The sequence below is a fragment of the Coenobita brevimanus genome, chromosome 106, assembly GCF_032717465.1.
Source record: "Coenobita brevimanus isolate Jiangsu-jjx chromosome 106, ASM3271746v2, whole genome shotgun sequence".
In the NCBI taxonomy this organism is placed as follows: domain Eukaryota; kingdom Metazoa; phylum Arthropoda; class Malacostraca; order Decapoda; family Coenobitidae; genus Coenobita; species Coenobita brevimanus.
The window spans coordinates 1022861-1042500 of NC_137059.1; the positions used below are offsets into that span (position 1 = coordinate 1022861).

Below are 19640 nucleotides of genomic sequence, written 5' to 3' on the forward strand. Positions count from 1 at the left end.
TTGTTTTTACCGTTTCCCTTCCGTAAAACAGATACATGTAAAATAACGAAGACATTTATTGAGATGGAACAAATCAGAATATAACAACGGTAGGTCAGTGACAGAAATGACAATTTGGGAGAAGACATGCTACCAAGAATTTCAAACTTCACTCCGCATTCGACACTCAGGTAATTGTAACACCTCCTGCTTGTGACGTAACGAAATATTAGTTGGTCATTCACTCTGTTTTAAATAATTCGTTGTTTTACGCACGTGATTTCGCTGTGCACTGCGTTTTAATCCAACGGTACTGCACTTAGCGCTTATGTACTCTTCTTTGCTGAGTGGAGCGCTGAGCAGTGTCGATACCAGCACTTAAATACTGCACTCAGTAAAGTACTCTAGGATGGGATTTAAGTAGTCAGACCTAAATACTTATTCGTAGGTAAAGGCCTTGGAAAATTCTCTCTCTGTCACACACACACACACACACACACACACACACACACACACACACACACACACACACACACACACACACACACACACACACACACACACACACACACACACACACACACACACACACACACACACCCTTATTCTCTCTCTCTTTGCACCTCCTTTGTATGTTTGTTTGTTTGAGCTGTTTATCAATTAGCTCAAGTTCCCTCTCCTTAGCCCTACACCCTTTCCATAGCACTTCTTCGTGACTAGCATCATTACGTAGTGTTAATCTCTTGCTGCAGCTGAGCATTCAGGATGGAGGCAAGACAGTCTTATGCCTAGTCAACGTATCAATAATATTTTAATTTGGCCAATAGATAGATAGATAGACAGATAGATAGATATGAAAAGACAAATATATGGTGTTTGGCTGCCTTCGGAAATATACAAAAAGGCGAAAATTTTTTGGAAAAGGAATGCATGAAAAATGGGTCTATGGAGAGGACCAAAATTGAGAATAGGCCTGTGTGGTTTGTAGGCCTAAGAGAGAGAATTAAGTGACCCCCCTTGCCTTCTCCCCCTCCCCCTCCTCCCCCTCCCTCCTCCTTACCCTACCCTACCCTACCCCTTCCCCTCTCCCTCCCCACCCCTTCCCCTCACCTTTACGTCCCCCTCTCCCCTCCCTCTCCTTCCCCCTTCTCCCTCCCCCTCTTACCTTCCTCCTTCTTCCTCCCCTCCCTCTCCTCCCCCCTTCTCTTTCCCCTTTCTCTCCCCCTTTCCTTTCCCTTTCTCTCCCCCTTTCCTTCCCCTTTCTCTCCCCCTCTCCTTCCCCTTTCTCTCCCCCTTTCCTTCCCCTTTCTCTCCCCCTTTCCTTCCCCTTTCTCTCCCCCTTTCCTTTCCCTTTCTCTCCTCCCTCTCCTTCCTTCCCCCTTCTCCCTTCCCTTACCCTACCTTCCACCACCCCTTCTCTTTTACCCTTCCCCTCCCTCTCCCCTTCGCCTCCCCTCCCTCCCCTCTCCCCCTCCACTTCCCCCTCCCCTCCCTCTCTAACCCTTACTAGAAAGAATAAGGAATTCCAATCAAGCCTCGCTTCTATTCTTCCTATTCACCCACTTCGGAATCCAGAGCCCGTAACGCCTTTTCCTGAGCGATTTATTTTTGGTTACGGGTGGTTAATATCCTTCTTTTTATTATTTATGCTGAGTATGGCGATTTAAGGATTTATATACCACGGAAGAGGGCAGTAATGCGTAGTATGCAACATAAATCGCACAGGAAAAGGTGTTAGGGAGCTTCCTTATTAACTCTCACTCCTTCGATTTGGAGGGGTTAGGGTGTAGATAGATAGATAGACAGAGACAGATAGATATAGGTAGGTAGGTAGACAGAGAGATAGATAGATAGATAGATAGATAGGTAGATCGATATAGGTAGGTAGGTAGGTAGGTAGCGTAGATAGACGGGTAGGTATAGGTAGGTAGGTAGATGGATGATGGGTAGGTAGGTAGGTAAGTAGATAGATAGATAGATAGATAGATAGATAGACAGATCCACTTAGGTCTTCAGTTAATCAGTCATATTTCAGATAGATAGATAAGATAGATAGATAGATAGATAGACAGATAGATAGATAGATAGATAGATAGATAGATAGATCCCTTTACATCTATCGTTCATTTCCTTTCATTTTCCTTCTTCCTTTTATCCTCATCTCTAATCCTCTCATTTTCTCTCTCTCTCATTTCCTTCTCTCTTTCAGCCCTCCCTCTCTCTCTTTTTTTTGCTCTCTTTCTCTCTCTTTTTTCGCGGCGAGATAATTTGTCGCGAGAGAAGGGATTATGCGAGATTATACGAGACTCCCCGAGATGATGATGATGTTCGTGGCTCTCTCTCTCTCTCTCTCTCTCTCTCTCTCTCTCTCTCTCTCTCTCACAAGCAAAGTTTTGAGAGAAGTAGTGTGTAAGGTGAGAGTGAATGGGGACCCTGCAGACGAGGGGAGGGGAGGGGAGGGGAGCAGGGGGAGAGAGAAGGAGGGGTTGATGGAGAGAGGTAATGGAGAAGGAAGAGGGAAGGAGGAGAGAGAGGGAGGGAGGGAGGGAGGGAGGGGGGATTGTAGATTCAGAGAGAGAGAGAGAGAGAGAGAGAGAGAGAGAGAGAGAGAGAGAGAGAGAGAGAGAGAGAGAGAGAGAGAGATGGAAAAGTGTGAAAATTATCCTCTGAAAGTTCCTCCATCCTCCCTTCCTTTATCTCTCCCTCCCTCCCTTCCTCCCTCCCTCCCTCCCTCCCTCCCTCCAATTTTTCGTCCTTTCCTCTTCCCTGCTTTTCCTAACTCTCCCTCCCTCCCTCCTCCTCCTTTTCCTCCCTCCCTCCCTCCTCCTCCTTTTCCTCCCTCCCTCCAGCCACCTCTTCCTCCTCATTTTCCTCCCCCTCCCTCCCTCCCCCCCCTCTTATTTTTTTACCTATCCTCCTCTCCTTCATCTGCCTCCTTCTTTCTTCTCTCTCTCTCTCTCTCTCTCTCTCCTCCGGATTTGTAGAAGGAGACGCAATCCACACCACGGAATCATATACGCTCAGAATCGGACCGAAGGTATTTTACGCTGCTTTGGGGGAGTTCTTAACGCCTCTTCCTGGGCGATTTATTCTAGACATTGCCCCTTAGTATCCTCATATATATATTTTCCTTCAGATTAGGTGGATATTAGAAGTGATAGGGGTGAAAAAAATCTCTGTCTCTGTCTGTCTGTCTCTGTCTCTGCCCCTCCCCCTCTCTCTCTCTCTCTCTCTCTCTCTCAAGAAATATAATGGGTATGGAAAGTGCGGATGGAGGCGAGACTGAAAACACACCCTTCACGATAACTGGCTGGAGGGAGGGAGGAGGGAGAAAGGAGGGAGGGAGGGAGGGTGGAAAGAGTTGAAGAAAGGGGAGGAAGGAAGGAAGGAGGGAGGGAGATAGGAAGGAAGGAAGGAGGGAGGTAGGGAGGGCGGAAGGAGGGAGAAAATGAGAGAGGGAGGGAGGAAGGAGGGAGAAAATGAGGGAGGGAAGGAGGTACAAGGGTCGACCTAAGGGAGAGAAAGTATGAAGGAAGAGAAAGAGGGATGGAGAGAGGGAACGGGGTGGAAAGAGTGGAAGAGAGGAGGGGAACGAACGAGGGAGGGAGGGAGGGAGGGAGTGAGGAAGGAAGGAAGGAAGGAGGGAGGAAAGGAGGGAGGAAAGGGTGCAAGGAAGAAAAGAAGGAAGGAAGGATGGATGGATGGATGGATGGATGGAAGGAAGGAAGGAGGGATGGAAGGAAGGAAGGAGGGATGGAGGGAAGGAGAGAAGGACAGGAGAAGGGAGGGTGGTGTTAGGATGGGATGTAGGGTGAGGGAAGGAAGGAAGGGAGAGAAGGAAAGAAGGAGGGAGGAAGGGGATAAAAAGTTCGAAGAGAGCAAAGGAATGAAGGAGGGAAGGAAGGAGGGAGGAAGGGGCGGGGACAAGAGGAAGGAGGGAAGAGGGAGAGAAAGAGGGAGGGAAGAGGGGAAGGAAGGGTCGAAAGGAGGGAAGTGAAAGAAGAGAAATGAAAAGGAAGGAAGGAAGGAAGGAAGGAAGGAAGGAAGGAGGAGGAGGAGGAGGAGGAGGAGGAGGAATACATAATTTAAGGACTGTGTTGGAGGAAAAAAGAAAGAAAATAAGAGAGAAGTTGGAGGAATGAAGAGAGAGAGAGAGAGAGAGAGAGAGAGAGAGAGAGAGAAACCAGCTCTCTTAACATTTCAACACCGGATTTTGCCTCGAAGGAAAAGAGTTCAGAATCTTTCACGTTTTTGGGTGGATAGTGGATAGGGTGTGGATGGAGTGGATAGAATGTGGATAGGTGTGGATAGAGTGGAGTATGATAGATGGGATGTGGATGTCCAGTGGGTGGATGGGTGGGTGGATAGTGGATAGGGTGGATAGAATGTGGATAGGTGTGGATAGAGTGGAGCAAGGTAGATGGGATGAGGATGTCAAGTGGATGGATGGGTGGGTGGATAGTGGATAGGGTGGATAGGATGTGGATAGGTGTGGATAGAGTGGAGTAAGATAGATGGGATGTGGATGTCCAGTGGATGGATGGGTGGGTGGATAGTGGATAGGGTGGATACGATGTGGATAGGTGTGGATAGAGTGGAGTAAGATAGATGGGATGTGGATTTGAAGAGAGTGGATGGATGGGTGATTAGTGGATAGGAGTGGATGAAAGTGGATGGGATGTGGATGGTTGAAGGGCTGGATAGAGGTGGATAGAGTGGGTGTTTAAATGGACGAGATGTGGATGTTGAGGGTGTGGGTGGACGGATGGAGAGTGGATACAAATGGATGTAGAATGTAGTAGTAGTAGTAGTAGTAGTAGTAAGAAATATATATTAACTTGGGGAGGATATATGTATGTGAGTGTCATGTGGATGTGAAGAGCTTGGATGTGGATGTCAGGTGGATGATGTGGATGTTGGGGAGCTTGGATGTGGATGTGGAGAGCCTGTGTGGATGTGGAGATCCTGGGTGTGGATGGGGAAAGCCTGGGTGGATGTATAGAGCTTGGATGTGGATGTGATGTGGATGCCAAGTGGATGATCTGGATGTGAGGAGCCTGGATGGATGTGGAGAGCTTGGATGTGGATGTGGATGTGAGGTGGATGATGTGGATGTGGATGTGGATGTGGATGTGAGGTGGATGATGTGGATGTGGAGAGCCTGGGTGGATGTGGAGAGCTTGGATGTGGATGTGGATGTGAGGTGGATGATGTGGATGTGGATGGATGTCAAGAGATTGTGGCCACGAAGATGACTCTGTTTTTCGTCCCCCCCCTTTCCTCACGACGCGTCACTGAGGAGGGGATGATGAGAGAGAGAGAGAGAGAGAGAGAGAGAGAGAGAGAGAGAGAGAGAGAGAGACGTGGGAAGGAGGACGAAATTAGAAGATAAAGAAGGGAGAGAGAGAGAGAGAGAGAGAGAGAGAGAGAAGATGAGTGGGGCCATAAAGGAAGAAAAGAAAGGAAGGGGAAAAGGAAGGGGGGAGGGGGGGTTGAAAGGAGAGAAATGATGAGGGAGAGAAGGAAGGAGGAAAAAAAAAAGGAGAGAGAGAGAGAGAGAGAGAGAGAGAGAGAGAGAGAGAGACAGAGACAGAGAGAGAGAAAAAATGGATGGAGTGAGGGAGGGAAGTGGAAGGCTGGAACGGAGAGAGAGAGAGAGAGAGAGAGAGAGAGAGAGAGAGAGAGAGAGAGAGAGAGAGAGAGAGAGAGATAAGAAGGGTGAAACAGAAGGTGTAGAAAGGTGGGTGATAGTAAGAGAGAGAGAGAGAGAGAGAGAGAGAGAGAGAGAGAGGGGGGGGGTAATGTCTGCCAGATATTTCAAGACGTATTGTCCTCCGAGGCTATTTGAATATATCACTTCTCAAGAGGAGAGAGAAAAAAGAGAAAGAGAGCGAGGTAAAAAAAAGAGGGGAGAGAAGAGGGGAGTGGGGGAGGAATGAATTGGAGGGGTACGGAGAGAGGAGGAAGGGCAGGGGAGGGGAGGGAAGGTGGGGGGTAAGAGAGGGGAGAGGAGAAGAGAGGAGAGGGGTCGAGGGGAGGGGAGGGGAGGGTAAGAGATGGGAGAGGAGAAGAGAGGAGAGGGGGCGAAGTGGGGGGGGGGGGATAGGAGGACGCACTGTGTTATAGCTTTTTACTTAACCTGTATTATCAATTCTATCACAACAGGTATTTTTCCTACGGCCTGGAAACATGCATAGGTACTTCCTCTCTCTAAAAGTGGTGATGTAAATGATGTAAGCAATTACAGACCAATCTCACTATTGCCCATTGTCTCTAAAATACTCGATAAGGTTGTTACCAATCAGCTCATACACTTCTTGGAATCCAACAAATCACTGTCTAATACCCAACATGGATTTCGTGTAGATTATCCACCGAGACCGCTCTTACTGTCATAACAGATAAAATATACGATAACATGGACTCTAAGCAAGTTACACTGTTAACCTTGTGTGACCTCTCCAAAGCTTTTGATAGTATTAGTCACGACATTCTTTTCAGTAAATGTGCTAAGATTAATACTGACTGCTTCTGGTTCAAAAGTTACCTAGAAAATAGGACTCAATCTGTCCGCCTGAGCAACACTATATCTGATAAATTGAATGTAGCTTACGGGGTCCCTCAAGGCTCAATCCTTGGTCCTGTCTTGTTTACCATCTATGTTAATGACCTTGCTGAGAGTATAAATGGATGTTCTTTGGTGCAATATGCTGATGATACCCAATTTCTCCAGGCTGACACTATAAATAATCTCGAGGCTCTTATCTCCAAAACAGAAGGAACCTTACGGATTGCAAAACATTACTTTCTTAGAAATGGACTTATGCTAAATCCAAGAAAAACACAATGTATCATCATAGGTAATAGACGACTTCTATCACATATTCCTCCTAACACTGTCATAAATTGTTCTGGCGAGCACATTTACCCGAGCACTAGTGTAAAAAATCTAGGTGTCTACATTGACAGATATATGCTTTTTGATGTGCATGTTATTGAATTAAATAAGAAAGTCATGGGAACACTTATGTTCATTAATCAAATAAGTGAAATCTTGGATAAGTCATCTCGAAAAACTGTTGTACAATCTCTAGTTCTTTGCATAATAAATTACTGTACAGGTATATGGGGTGCGACAAATGATACCTTACTTCACAAGGTTCAGAAATTACAAAATACTGCTAAAGTACCTATTGGGGGAGCAAGAAAGTATGACCATGTAACCCCCATCATAAAGGAATTAAAGTGGCTAAAGATAAAACTATTTTTGACAGACGTACCACTGTTTATTAGGCTGTCAATGGTGTTTATCCTGAGTGCTATCTAAAGTTGTTTATATGGCTGTCAATGGTGTTTATCCTGAGTGCTATCTAAAGTTGTTTATATGGCTGTCAATGGTGTTTATCCTGAGTGCTATCTAAAGTTGTTTATATGGCTGTCGATGGTGTTTATCCTGAGTGCTATCTAAAGTTGTTTATAAGGCTGTCAATGGTGTTTATCCTGAGTGCTATCTAAAGTTGTTTATAAGGCTGTCAGTGGTGTTTATCCTGAGTGCTATCTAAAGTTGTTTATAAGGCTGTCAGTGGTGTTTATCCTGAGTGCTATCTAAAGTTGTTCATATGGCTGTCAATGGTGTTTATCCTGAGTGCTATCTAAAGTTGTTCATACGGCTGTCAATGGTGTTTATCCTGAGTGCTATCTAAAGTTGTTTATACGGCTGTCAATGGTGTTTATCCTGAGTGCTATCTAAAGTTGTTTATACGGCTGTCAATGGTGTTTATCCTGAGTGCTATCTAAAGTTGTTTATACGGCTGTCAATGGTGTTTATCCTGAGTGCTATCTAAAGTTGTTTATACGGCTGTCAATGGTGTTTATCCTGAGTGCTATCTAAAGTTGTCCACTGTCAGTAAAACAGCTGGTACAACAAGACAGCGACATAACCTTTTTGTGCCTAGAGCCAGAACAAACAATGGTGCCAGAGCCATCACCATACTAGCACCCAAACTGTGCAATAATTTACCTACTGATATCACTCATTCCGGAAGCCGTCATGTTTTTAAATCTAAACTTAGGACGTTAATTTTAAGTGATTTGTCGTTGATGTTGTCATGTATCGAATATGACAACACTGTTTTTGTCTGTGACTTTGTGTACCGATTTGTAAGAATAACCATATTTGAGGGAAATTAATTAGTTGAACTTTGAACTTTGGGAGGGGAAAGAAGGGAGGGGAGGAGAGGGGGAGGGGGCATAGGAGGTGGGGAGATGTGAAGTAGGTGGGTAAGAGAGGGGAGGGAAGGGGAGGGGAGACATAGAGAAAAGAGATGGGAGTTAGGGGAGTATGAAGAGGAAGGGGAGGGAAGGGAGGTAGGGGGAGAGGAGATAAGGAAGAGGGAGGGAAGGAGAAGGGGAGGTAAGGTATGTTAGGGAGAGGGAGGGAGGGGAGTGGAAGGGGGAGGGGAGGAAGGAAGGTAAAGAGGAGAGGAGAGGGAAGGTAGGAAGAGAGGGGGAGGGGGTGGGGGAGGGGGAGAGGAAGGGGTGGTTAGATATGTAAAGAAGAGAATAAGAGGAGGGAGGTGAGGGGTGGGGAGGGAAAGGAAGGAGGAGGGAGGGGGAGAGGGAGGAAGTAGGGGGAGAGAGGGGAGGAGTATGGTCGTTATGGAGGTGTTAGGTAATGTGAGAGAGAGAGAGAGAGAGAGAGAGAGAGGAAGAGTGAATTGACCTCATATATTCTTACGTAATAATAGAGAGAGAGAGAGAGAGAGAGAGAGAGAGAGAGGATCAAGTACTTCTATAAAAATTCACTCATACAGGCTCAGTCTCCTGGTGTGGGCGCGGGTATGGCAGTGAAAGTGAGAAGTGAAAAAATGATGGTTGACAGATAACTCTCTCTCTCTCTCTCTCTCTCTCTCTCATCTACGGCCAGAGTAGATAAAAATAGACGCGTTTGGCAGAATGAGGTCCTTGGAGCGAAGAGGCTGAGTTATAATTATTTTTATGTAATTATGCAGGTGACTTTACACTCCCTCTTCTGTCTTTCTTTCCTTCATTCTTTCCTAATCCTTCTGCCTGTGGGTGACTCTACACTCCCTCTTCTGTCTTTCTTTCCTTCATTCTTTCCTCTTCCTTCTGCCTGTGGGTCACTTTACACTCCCTCTTCTGTCTTTCTTTCCTTCATTCTTTCCTCTTCCTTCTGCCTGTGGGTCACTTTACACTCCCTCTTCTGTCTTTCTTTCCTTCATTCTTTCCTCTTCCTTCTGCCTGTGGGTGACTCTACACTCCCTCTTCTGTCTTTCTTTCCTTCATTCTTTCCTCTTCCTTCTGCCTGTGGGTGACTTTACACTCCCTCTTCTGTCTTTCTTTCCTTCATTCTTTCCTCTTCCTTCTGCCTGTGGGTGACTTTACACTCCCTCTTCTGTCTTTCTTTCCTTCATTCTTTCCTAATCCTTCTGCCTGTGGGTGACTCTACACTGAGTGACAAGCCAAATGGTTTCCTGTACACCAGGAAACCATTTACTACGCTGGGTGGTAACCATATAACCAAATTATGGCGCCTGGTGGTTTAGTGGGTAATTACGGCGCTCCAATCGGATTGAGCCGGTGAAGGTTTATATCCAAGGGGTGGTTGGGGTTTATTGCTCACGTAATGCCAGTCAGGGATGAGTGAGGCTGGTCACATCTTAAATGTCGGGACCAACTGCCTAGTCCCGGGCTTCTACGCTCCTCATGGGGCAATGTAGGATTGGATGATGGATGGATGGATATAAAATTAATTTCTTTGGTTCCAAGTTATATATTATTTTAAATTTATTGGAGAGAGAGAGAGAGAGAGAGAGAGAGAGAGAGAGAGAGAGAGAGAGAGAGAGACGGATGGGGTTACTTTGTGAAGAGTGCGTGTTTTTTTGTCTGTCTGTCTGTCTGTCTGTCACACACACACACACACACACACACACACACACACACACACACACACACACACACACACACACACTTACTTTCACATCTTGGCCTGAAAATTATGGTCTTTGAGCCGCCGCCATTTTTCAGGAAGACCACCAAGCAAATTAGGGAGGGGGGAGGGGGAGGGAGGGGAGGGGAGGGGAGGGGAAGGGGGAGGGGAGAGAGGTAAAGGAATGGGATGTGAGGAGAGGTAGGGAAGGAAGGGATGAAAACAGGGAGGAAGGTATGGGAGGGGAGGGGAGGGGAAGGGGGAGGGGAGAGAGAAAACTGGGATGTGAGTGAGGAGAGGGAGGGAAAGAAGGGATAAAAAAACAGGGAGGAAAGTATGGGAGGGGAGGGGAGGGGGAGGGAAGGGAGGAGGGAGGGGAGGGAGGGGAGGGGAGGGGAGGGAAGGGATGAGGGGGGGGAGGAGAGGATGTAGGAGGGAGGGAGAGAGGAAAATAGGGGGTAAGATATGGGGAGGGGGAAAAGGGGATAAAGAGAGAGAGAGAGAGAGAGAGAGAGAGAGAGAGAGAGAGAGAGAGAGAGAGAGAGAGAGAGAGAGAGTTACTTACAACTTAAGTGGAATAAAATGGGTCTCTCTCCCTCTTATGTGGATTGATTTTAAGAGAGAGAGAGAGAGAGAGAGAGAGAGAGAGAGAGAGGTAACGAATATATAATGTGATTTCTTGCTCCGTTTGGTCGTCTGCGAGAGAGAGAGAGAGAGAGAGAGAGAGAGAGAGAGAGAGAGAACCGATCTATCATATCTATCTATCAGTCACTAGTCACCCAGTCAATCTATCTATCTATCTATTTTTCTGTCAGTCTGTCTATCTATCAATCTGTCTATCTATCCATCTGTCTGTCTGTCTCCTCTGGCTTTTATCTCTCTCTCTCTCTCTCTCTCACACACACACACACACACACACACACACACACACACACACACACACACACACACACACACACACACACACACACACACACACACACACACACACACACACATCCTTCCTCTCCTTTCCTCTCAGTTTCGAACCACGCAATAATATATAAGATTTTTAATATTCTATCTATCGCTGTTTTTTGACTATCTATCGGGGGCAGTAAAATGAAAAACTCTTGACATTCAGTATTTTATAACTATTTGTGGATTTATTATTATTATTATTATTATTATTATTATCATCCTTTCTCTTGTTTAGTTTCCTCTTCTCCCCCTCGATCCCTCCATATATCTTCCCCACTCCCTCCCCACTCCCCACACTTACTCCCCACTCCCCACAGCCGTAAGGGAGGGGAGAGACCCGCAAGACACGGCATATAAACTTAAAATATAGTGTAAGCAATATTCCCTCCCTTCACTTCCTCTTCGTTCTTCTCTCCGACTCTCTCCCCACCCCTCCCACACCTCCCCCACTCACTCCCCACTCCCCACACTCACTCCCCACTCCCCCACAGCCCTGAGGGAGGAGAAAGAGCCAAGACACACGACAAATAAGCTTAAGAACACTGAATATTTCACTTCCAAACTTCTTCCTCAACCTCCAGTCATAATTCCCACCCCACTCGCTTCCAACCCCTCCCACACCTTCCCCACTCACTCCCAGGTCTCCCCACTAACTCCCCCTTCTCCCCACAGCCCTGGCGGAGATGCGGGAGCTTCTGGACACGATGGATGAGCCTGAGGACGTGAACAGCATTGAGTGGAAGTTGAGGACCTTCTACTCGTCTTGTATGCATCTCAATTCCTTCATGAGTTCCGGCCTCGACCAGATCAAGAGAATTATCATATCACAACTCAGTAAGTGGATTGCGTGCGTGTGTGTGTGTGTGTGTGTGTGTGTGTGTGTGTGTGTTTATTGTACAACTTTATATTTGCAAAGAGAGAGAGAGAGAGAGTTAAAACAAAAGATGAAAGATAGACATTTGGATGGACGAATAGAGAGAGAGAGAGAGAGAGAGAGAGAGAGAGAGAGAGAGAGAGAGAGAGAGAGAGAGAGAGAGAGAGAGAGAGAGAGCTATCTTTCCTTTCCCCATCCTTAATCTCAGGTGTTAACAGGTAAATCTTCGTCTTAATTATAATCTTAAGATCATCCTTCGAGAGAGAGAGAGAGAGAGAGAGAGAGAGAGAGAGAGAGAGAGAGAGAGAGATTTAAGATGAGACAATTAGGTTGAATGTGAGAAAATATTAAAGCAAATAGAGAAAGCGAAGTGCAGACTCTCTCTCTCTCTCTCTCTCTCTCTCTCTCTAAGGTGAAGAAGCATTGATAGACAGATAGATGAATAGACAGAGATATAAATAGATAGATAGACAGATAGGTAGATAGATAGAAATACGGATTGTTGTATGTATAGGAAGATAGATAGATAGATAGATAGATAGATAGAGAGAGAGAGAGAGAGAGAGAGAGAGAGAGAGAGAGAATGGGTGTGCTCAGAGGTCATGTGTAGTACTTGTGTTTCTCAAAGGTATGGTGTTATAATGACTCTCTCTCTCTCTCTCTCCATCCGTCCGTCAATCTGTCAGTCTTCATCTCACCGTTGTTACACACACACACACACACACACACACACACACACACACACACACACACACACACACACACACACACACACACACACACACACACACACACACACACACACACACGCTCTGGTACACAAACTCAAGGGAACAGATTTTAGGGGAGGGAGCGGCGAGAGAGAGAGAGAGAGAGAGAGAGAGAGAGAGAGAGAATTGATCTAGAGGAGTGGGAGAGAAAAAATGAAGAGGGAGAAAGAAAAGAGAGAAAAATGAAGAAGAAAGGCGGAAAAAGAGAGGAAAAGAGAAGGAGAGAGAAAAGAGAGGAAGAGAATTTTTAAGGAAAGAGAGAGGAGAGAAAGAAAGGGATATATTGGAGAGAGAGAGAGAGAGAGAGAGAGAGAGAGAGAGAGAGAGAGAGAGACCTAAGAAGTATTGGAAGAAATAAACATAGAAAACGGAGAAAAAAGAAGAGAGGAAATGATGCGTAAAGAAAATGGATGGCGGGTTATTTTTAGATTATTCTCTCTCTCTCTCTCTCTCTCTCTCTCTCTCTGTTTTAATATATCTATCTACCTACGTGCCTGTTTGTTTATCTACTCTATATCTATCTGCCTATGTATGTCTATCAGTATCTATCTATCTATCTATCTATCTGTCTGTCTATCTATCTATCTGTGTCAGTGTAACGTGTCATTCTTTTCTGTTCCTTCTCTCTCTCTCTCTCTCTCTCTCTCTCTCTCTCTCTCTCTCTCTCTCTTTCTTTCTCTCTCAGGCATCGATTCCCTTTAACACCTTGTAGCAGTGGGATGTTTTGTTGGTGTGTGTGTGTGTGTGTGTGTGTGTGTGTGTGTGTGTGTGTGTGTGTGTGTGTGTGTGTGTGTTTCCAGTGTATGCCCGGATGTGTTTTATCTCATGTTTGTTTATGTGTGGAAAAAATGGAGTGATTATTAAAACACCAAAAAAAGATGATTTAAGTGTGTGTGGAAATTGAAGGGGGATAACTTTGACACCTGTAGTTGCAAATGTCTTTTCCAAAATCTTCTTGAACAGAATAGAGCCAGGTGATAAAATTTTACGAGAAGAACAAGCGGGATTTTGAGAGGGTCGAGGTTGTAGTGATCAAATATTTATCGTAAGGCTTCTAAGGCAACAAGCTAATGAGATGAAAATGCCACTTAGTATATATATATTTTGTGAATTTTGAAAAGGCGTTTGACAGTTATTTACGTGGAGCTATGTTGAAGATTATGAGATTCTGTGGTATACCTGAAAAGTTTGTAAATATGATTAGAAGCCTGCATGAAGGTACTTTTTGTAAGGTAATGGTGGGTGGTTCTTTGAGTGATCCATTTGAAGTTAGGTCAGGCGTGATTCAAGGAGGAGTTCTTTCGCCTTTGCTGTTTGTTTTGGTTATGGATTATGTTATGAGAAAGGTTGTAAGGAGAACAGGTGCAGGAATTAACTGGAAAGAAAATAAGAGGCTGATGGATTAGGCCAATGCTGATGATATTGTACTGATTTGCGGAAGTATTTACGAGATGCAGAGGGTGCTTGATTGTCTGGTGGAGGAAGGAGAAAAAGTGGGATTGGTTATAACTTGTGGAAAGACTGAAATTATTAATATGAACGTGGAGAACCAAATCGATTGTGTAATTGGGAATAATGTGGTGAAGAATGTAGAAAACTTTAAATATCTGGGAATGATTGTATCATCTAATGGATCATTAAACAAGGAAATTGAGGAGAGGATTAGACAGGCTTGGCGAGCTGTTGGAATGTTGAAATCTGTTTGGAATAATAATATGCTTTCGGTACATACTAAAGTGAAAATTTACAAGTCCATGGTTAGACCAATTTTAGTTTATGGGAATTAGTCATGGTACAGTACAATTGCAACAGATCAGAAAGTATTAGGATTTGAGAATAAAATACTGAGAAGGATTCCTGGGGTAAAGTGGCAAGACAGAGTTACAAATGAAGGAGTAAGGGATATTACGAGACTGGAACTAGTTAATGAATATGTGAGACTGTCTCTGGACGTGGCTGGGGCACATATATAGAAAGGAAGGCAGTTTAATACAGGATGTGCCAGAGTGGACTGCTAGAGGAAGAAGAGGCAGAGGTAGGCCGAGGGAATGGCTGGGGCACATATACAGAAAGGAAGGCAGTTTAATACAGGATGTGCCAGAGTGGACTGCTAGAGGAAGAAGAGGCAGAGGTAGGCCGAGGGAGACCTGGTTGAGGACAATGAAAAGAGAAGCAGGAGAGGAGTGTTGGTGGGACCTGAAGGAGATGGCAAGAGACAAATATTGGTGGAGAGAGTTCATCGAGGCCCTATGCATCCCGTGGGGTGCCACAGGAAATGATTGATTGATTGATTGATAATTATGAATACCTGCTTTCCCTTTCCATATTCCTCTGGATGTGTTTGTTTACATATGTGTGTTTGTTTTGTGTATGTATGTTTTGTTATTGTATTTTTATCTGTGTTTGCTTCTGTTTTCCTGTGTTTTTTTAGTGTTTGTTTTCATGTTTCGTGTGTCAGTGGATTTTTTAGATGTTGAGAGGAATATAAAGACACACACACACACACACACACACACACACACACACACACACACACACACACACACACACACACACACACACACACACACAGACCACGGCAAGAAATTGAGAGGTGTAAGGAGAGGTAGAATGGATTGAGAGAGAGAGAGAGAGAGAGAGAGAGAGAGAGAGAGAGAGAGAGAGAGAGAGAGAGAGAGTTGCCACCAAGGGTAAAATTGCAAGGATTGTTGAGATTAAGAGAAAGCTGCCTTGGTGTGAGGAGGAGGAGGAGGAGGAGGAGGAGGAGGAAGAAGAAGAAGAAGAAGAAGAAGAAGAAGAAGAAGAAGAAGAAGAAGAAGGAGGAGGAGGAGGAAGAGGAGGAGGAGAATGAAGGAAGGCAGTAGATAAGGCAGGAATAGGAGCGTGACAGAGAGACAGATGGATAGATAGACGGATAGATAGATGGATAGATAGAAAGATACAGACGTAGGTTGGTAGGTAGATAGACGGAGTGATAGATAGAGATGAATAGATAGATGCAGAGATAGACAGATATTGGGTGATGGATGCATGCATAGATAGATAGATAGATAGATAGATAGATAGATAGACCGCGGCATGTAAGAGAGAGGAATGAAAAAGGAAGGAAGGAAGGAATGAAGGGAGGGAAGGAGGAAAGTCAAGGAAAAATGGAGAGAGAGAGAGAGAGAGAGAGAGAGAGAGAGAGAGAGAGAGAGAGAGAGAGAGAGAATAATGAAGGAAGGAAGGAAGGGAGGGAAGGAAAGAATGAGGGAGAGGGATTCGTGGAGAGATCAGTAATGGAGGGAAAGGATTGCTACATGGAGGGAGGGAGGGAGAGAGGAAGGGAGGTAAGGAGGGATTATAAGGGAGATAAAGGAAGGAGAGGAGATTTTTTTGAGGAGAGAGAGAGAGAGAGAGAGAGAGAGAGAGAGAGAGAGAGAGAGAGAGAGAGAGAGAACAGAAAATTGATAGAGTGAAAGAAAAAGTGAAAATAAATTAAGATACAGGCGGACAAAGGCCATAGGACGCTTAGCCACGGTGCTCATGTCCGAATTTTAAGCCTTTGAGTCTGTGATGTTTTTTTTATTTAGAATTTTTGAATATAAGATTAGGTTACCACAGTTATCATAGGCGTTACCCTAGTTACTCATTCTGCCTACCCCTTCCCCCATTCTACCCTCCCCTCCCCCCTCCCCCTCCTCTCCTACTCTCCCTTCCCCTCCCCCCTCCCCCTCCTCTCCTACTCTCCCCTCTCCCTCCCCCACCCACCCCTACCCCCTCACATAACCCCCCTTCCCCTCCCACATCCCCCACACCCACACTTAACCCCCTGTCCTCTCTCCCCTCACTCCTCTCCCCCTCCCCCTCCCCTGTCCCCTCTCTCGCTCCCCCTTCCCCTGCCTCTCCTCTCCCCTTCCCCTCCTGTCTCCTCCCCCTTCTCTCCTCCTCTCTCCCCATTCCCCTACTTCTCCCCTCTCCCCTACCCCTAGCCCTCCCCCTCCCTCTTCTTTTTCTCATCTCCCACCCCCTCCCCGTCCCCCTTCCCCTCCCTCTTTCTCTTCCCCCAATCCCTCTTTCATCCCCTCTTCCTCCCCTCCCTCGCCTTCCCCTCCCCCTCCCCCTCCTCCCCTTTTACTCAGAGGGTAAGATATGGGCTTCCTCCCTCCTCCTCCTCCCCCTCCCCTCCCCTCCCCTCCCCTTCCCCTCCCCTCCCCATACTCAAATGGTGAGATATGGACTGTGTCGTGTTAGGACTGAAGGCAAAACACATACTAAATCACACACTCGCTCACTTTCACACTTCCCTTGCTCACTTTCACACATTCTTGCTCACTTTCACACTTTCCCTTGCTCACTTCTTTCACACTTTCCCTTGCTGACTTTCACACATTCTTGCTCACTTTCACACATTCTTGCTCACTTTCACACATTCTTGCTCACTTTCACACATTCTTGCTCACTTTCACACATTCTTGCTCACTTTCACACTTTCTTGCTCACTTTCACACTTTCTTGCTCACTTTCACACTTTCCCTTGCTCACTTTCACACTTTCTTGCTCACTTTCACACTTTCTTGCTCACTTTCACACTTTCTTGCTCACTTTCACACTTTCCCTTGCTCACTTTCACACTTTCTTGCTCACTTTCACACTTTCTTGCTCACTTTCACACTTTCCCTTGCTCACTTTCACACTTTCTTGCTCACTTTCACACATTCTTGCTCACTTTCACACTTTCTTGCTCACTTTCACACTTTCTTGCTCACTTTCACACTTTCTTGCTCACTTTCACACTTTCTTGCTCACTTTCACACTTTCCCTTGCTCACTTTCACACTTCCCTTGCTCACTTCTTTCACACTTTCTTGCTCGCTTTCACACACTTTTTTCTTCCATCCATCCATCCATCCAATCATCCATCCTTCCTGCCTTCCTTCCTTCCCTCCCTCCCTCCCTCCCTCCCTCCATCCATCCATCCTTCTTTCCTGCCTTCCTTCCCTCCTTCCTTCCTTCCATCCATCCATCCATCCATCCATCTATCCACCCATCCATCCATCCACCCATCCATCCATCTATCCATCCATCCATCTATCCATCCATCCATCCTTAACGCCTTTCTGTCAGTGGTTTAAACCGTAAAATTATTCAGCCTTTTCAAACATTCTTTCCCACCCTACGTGAGAGAGAGAGAGAGAGAGAGAGAGAGAGAGAGAGAGAGAGAGAGAGAGAGAAGGATAACAGGGGAAGAAAGAATGAATGAATAATGAATGAATGAATGAAGGAGGGTATTTAAAGAAGGAAGGGAGAGAAGATGGAAGGAAGGAAGAAGAAACAGGAAGTAGGAAGAACGATGGTAGACAATACTAATGAAAGGAAGGAAGGAAGGAAGGAGGGAAGGATAGAAGGAAGGAAGGAAGACAAAAGAGGGAGAAGAAGGAGGAAAATGAGGGAAGCAGTAAAGGAAGGAAGGAAGGAGGGTGGTAAAGAGAGGAGTAAAGAGGGGGAGGAAGGAAGAAGAAAGAAGGGAAGGAAGGAGGGAAGGAAGAAGGGAAAGAAGGAGGGAAGGAAGTCAGAAGAGGGGGAGGAAGGAAGAAGGGAAGGAAGGAGGGAAGGAAGACAGAAGAGGGAGAAGAAGAAAGAAGGAAAATGAGGGAAGCAGTAAAGGAAGGAAGGAAGGAAGGAGGGTGGTAAAGAGGGGGGTAAAGAGGGGGGTAAAGAGGGGGAGGAGGGAGGAAGGAAGGAGGGAAGGAGAGAAGGAAGAAGCAAGATGGGGTCTGTCTGTTTTGAAGGAAGTTGATCATTTAGGTGTAATGTAAGGAAGGAGGGAGGGAGGGAGGAAGGGAGGGAGGGAGGGAGGGAAGGAGGGAGAGAGAAATGGGGTGAGAATGAAAATGGAAGAATGAAAGAGAAATGGATGGGAGGCAGGGAGGGAGGGAGGGAGGGAAGGAAGGAAGGAAGGAAGGAAGGAAGGAGGGAGGAAGGGAGGGAGGGAGGTGAGAGAGAATTGGGATGAGAATGAGGAGGGAATGAGAATAAAGAAATGGAGTGAAGAGAGAGAGAGAGAGAGAGAGAGAGAGAGAGAGAGAGAGAGAGAGAGAGAGAGAGAGAGTGCAGGAAGGATGGAGTCTGTCCTTGATAGATTATGTGAAGAGGAGAGAGAGAGAGAGAGAGAGAGAGAGAGAGAGAGAGAGAGAGAGAGAGAGAGAGAATAAGAAAAGGAATCATAAAAGGAAGAGAGGAAGGAAGGAAGGAGGGAAGGAAGGAAGGAAATGGGGAAGGAAGGAAGGAAAGGAGGAAGGAAGGAAGGAGGGATGAGATGAAGGAGAAAAAGGAGAGAAGATATGGAAAACGTAGAAGAAGGAAAGAGGTAGAAGGAAGGAAGGAAGGAAGGAAAGGAGGAAGGAGGGAGGGAAGGAAGGAAGAGATAAGGAGGAGGAGGAGGGAGAGGGGAGAGAAGGAGGAGTATAGTCAAATAGAGAAACTGAATAAGAAGGAAGGGAGGAAGGAAGGACGGAGGGAGGGAGAGGGGAGAGAAAGGGAGAGAATAGTTATGGAGTGATTAAGTAAACAGAAGAAAGGGAGAGATGAGAAAGGGAGGAGAGGAGAAAGGGAGAAGAGAGGGAAGTGAGAATGAGGGGGAAGAAAGTAGAGAGAGAGAGAGAGAGAGAGAGAGAGAGAGAGAGAGAGAGAGAGAGAGTATTGAATGGCAACGCGTTATGACTAGATTGTTAGAGCAATGGAAGGAGGAAGGAAGGAAGGGAAGGGAGGAAGGAAGGAAGGAAGCAAGGAAGGGAAGGGAGGGAAGGGAAGGGAGGGAAGGGAAGGGAGGGAGGAAGGAAGGAAGGAAGGAAGGAAGGAAGGAGGAAGGGAGGAAAAGGAAAGGAAAGGAAGAAGGGAAAAAGAAAGAGAAAGGAAGGAAGGAAAGTGAAGGAAAGAGGGGAGAGGAGGGAGTGCGATGGGAAGAAGACAGAGGAAAGGAAGGAAGGAAGGAGGAGAGACAAAAGGAGAGGGAAGGAGAGGGAGAGACAAAAGGAGAGGGAAGGAAGGAGGAGAGGAAGGAGAGAGAGAGACAAAAGGAGAGGGAAGGAGGGAGAGAGACAAAAGGAGAGGGAAGGAGAGAGAGAGAC

General features: G+C 46.0%; 1 protein-coding gene across 1 annotated transcript in view; it reads left to right on the forward strand.

Moving 5' to 3' along the window:
- The window catches only part of LOC145416532 (endothelin-converting enzyme 2-like), a 339110-nt gene that overhangs the window by 253139 nt on the left and 66331 nt on the right, over window positions 1-19640 (forward strand). The window contains exon 4 of the mRNA XM_080285497.1: window positions 11561-11722. Coding sequence (XP_080141623.1) covers window positions 11561-11722 — 162 coding nt within the window. The remainder of the gene's footprint in view (window positions 1-11560; window positions 11723-19640) is intronic.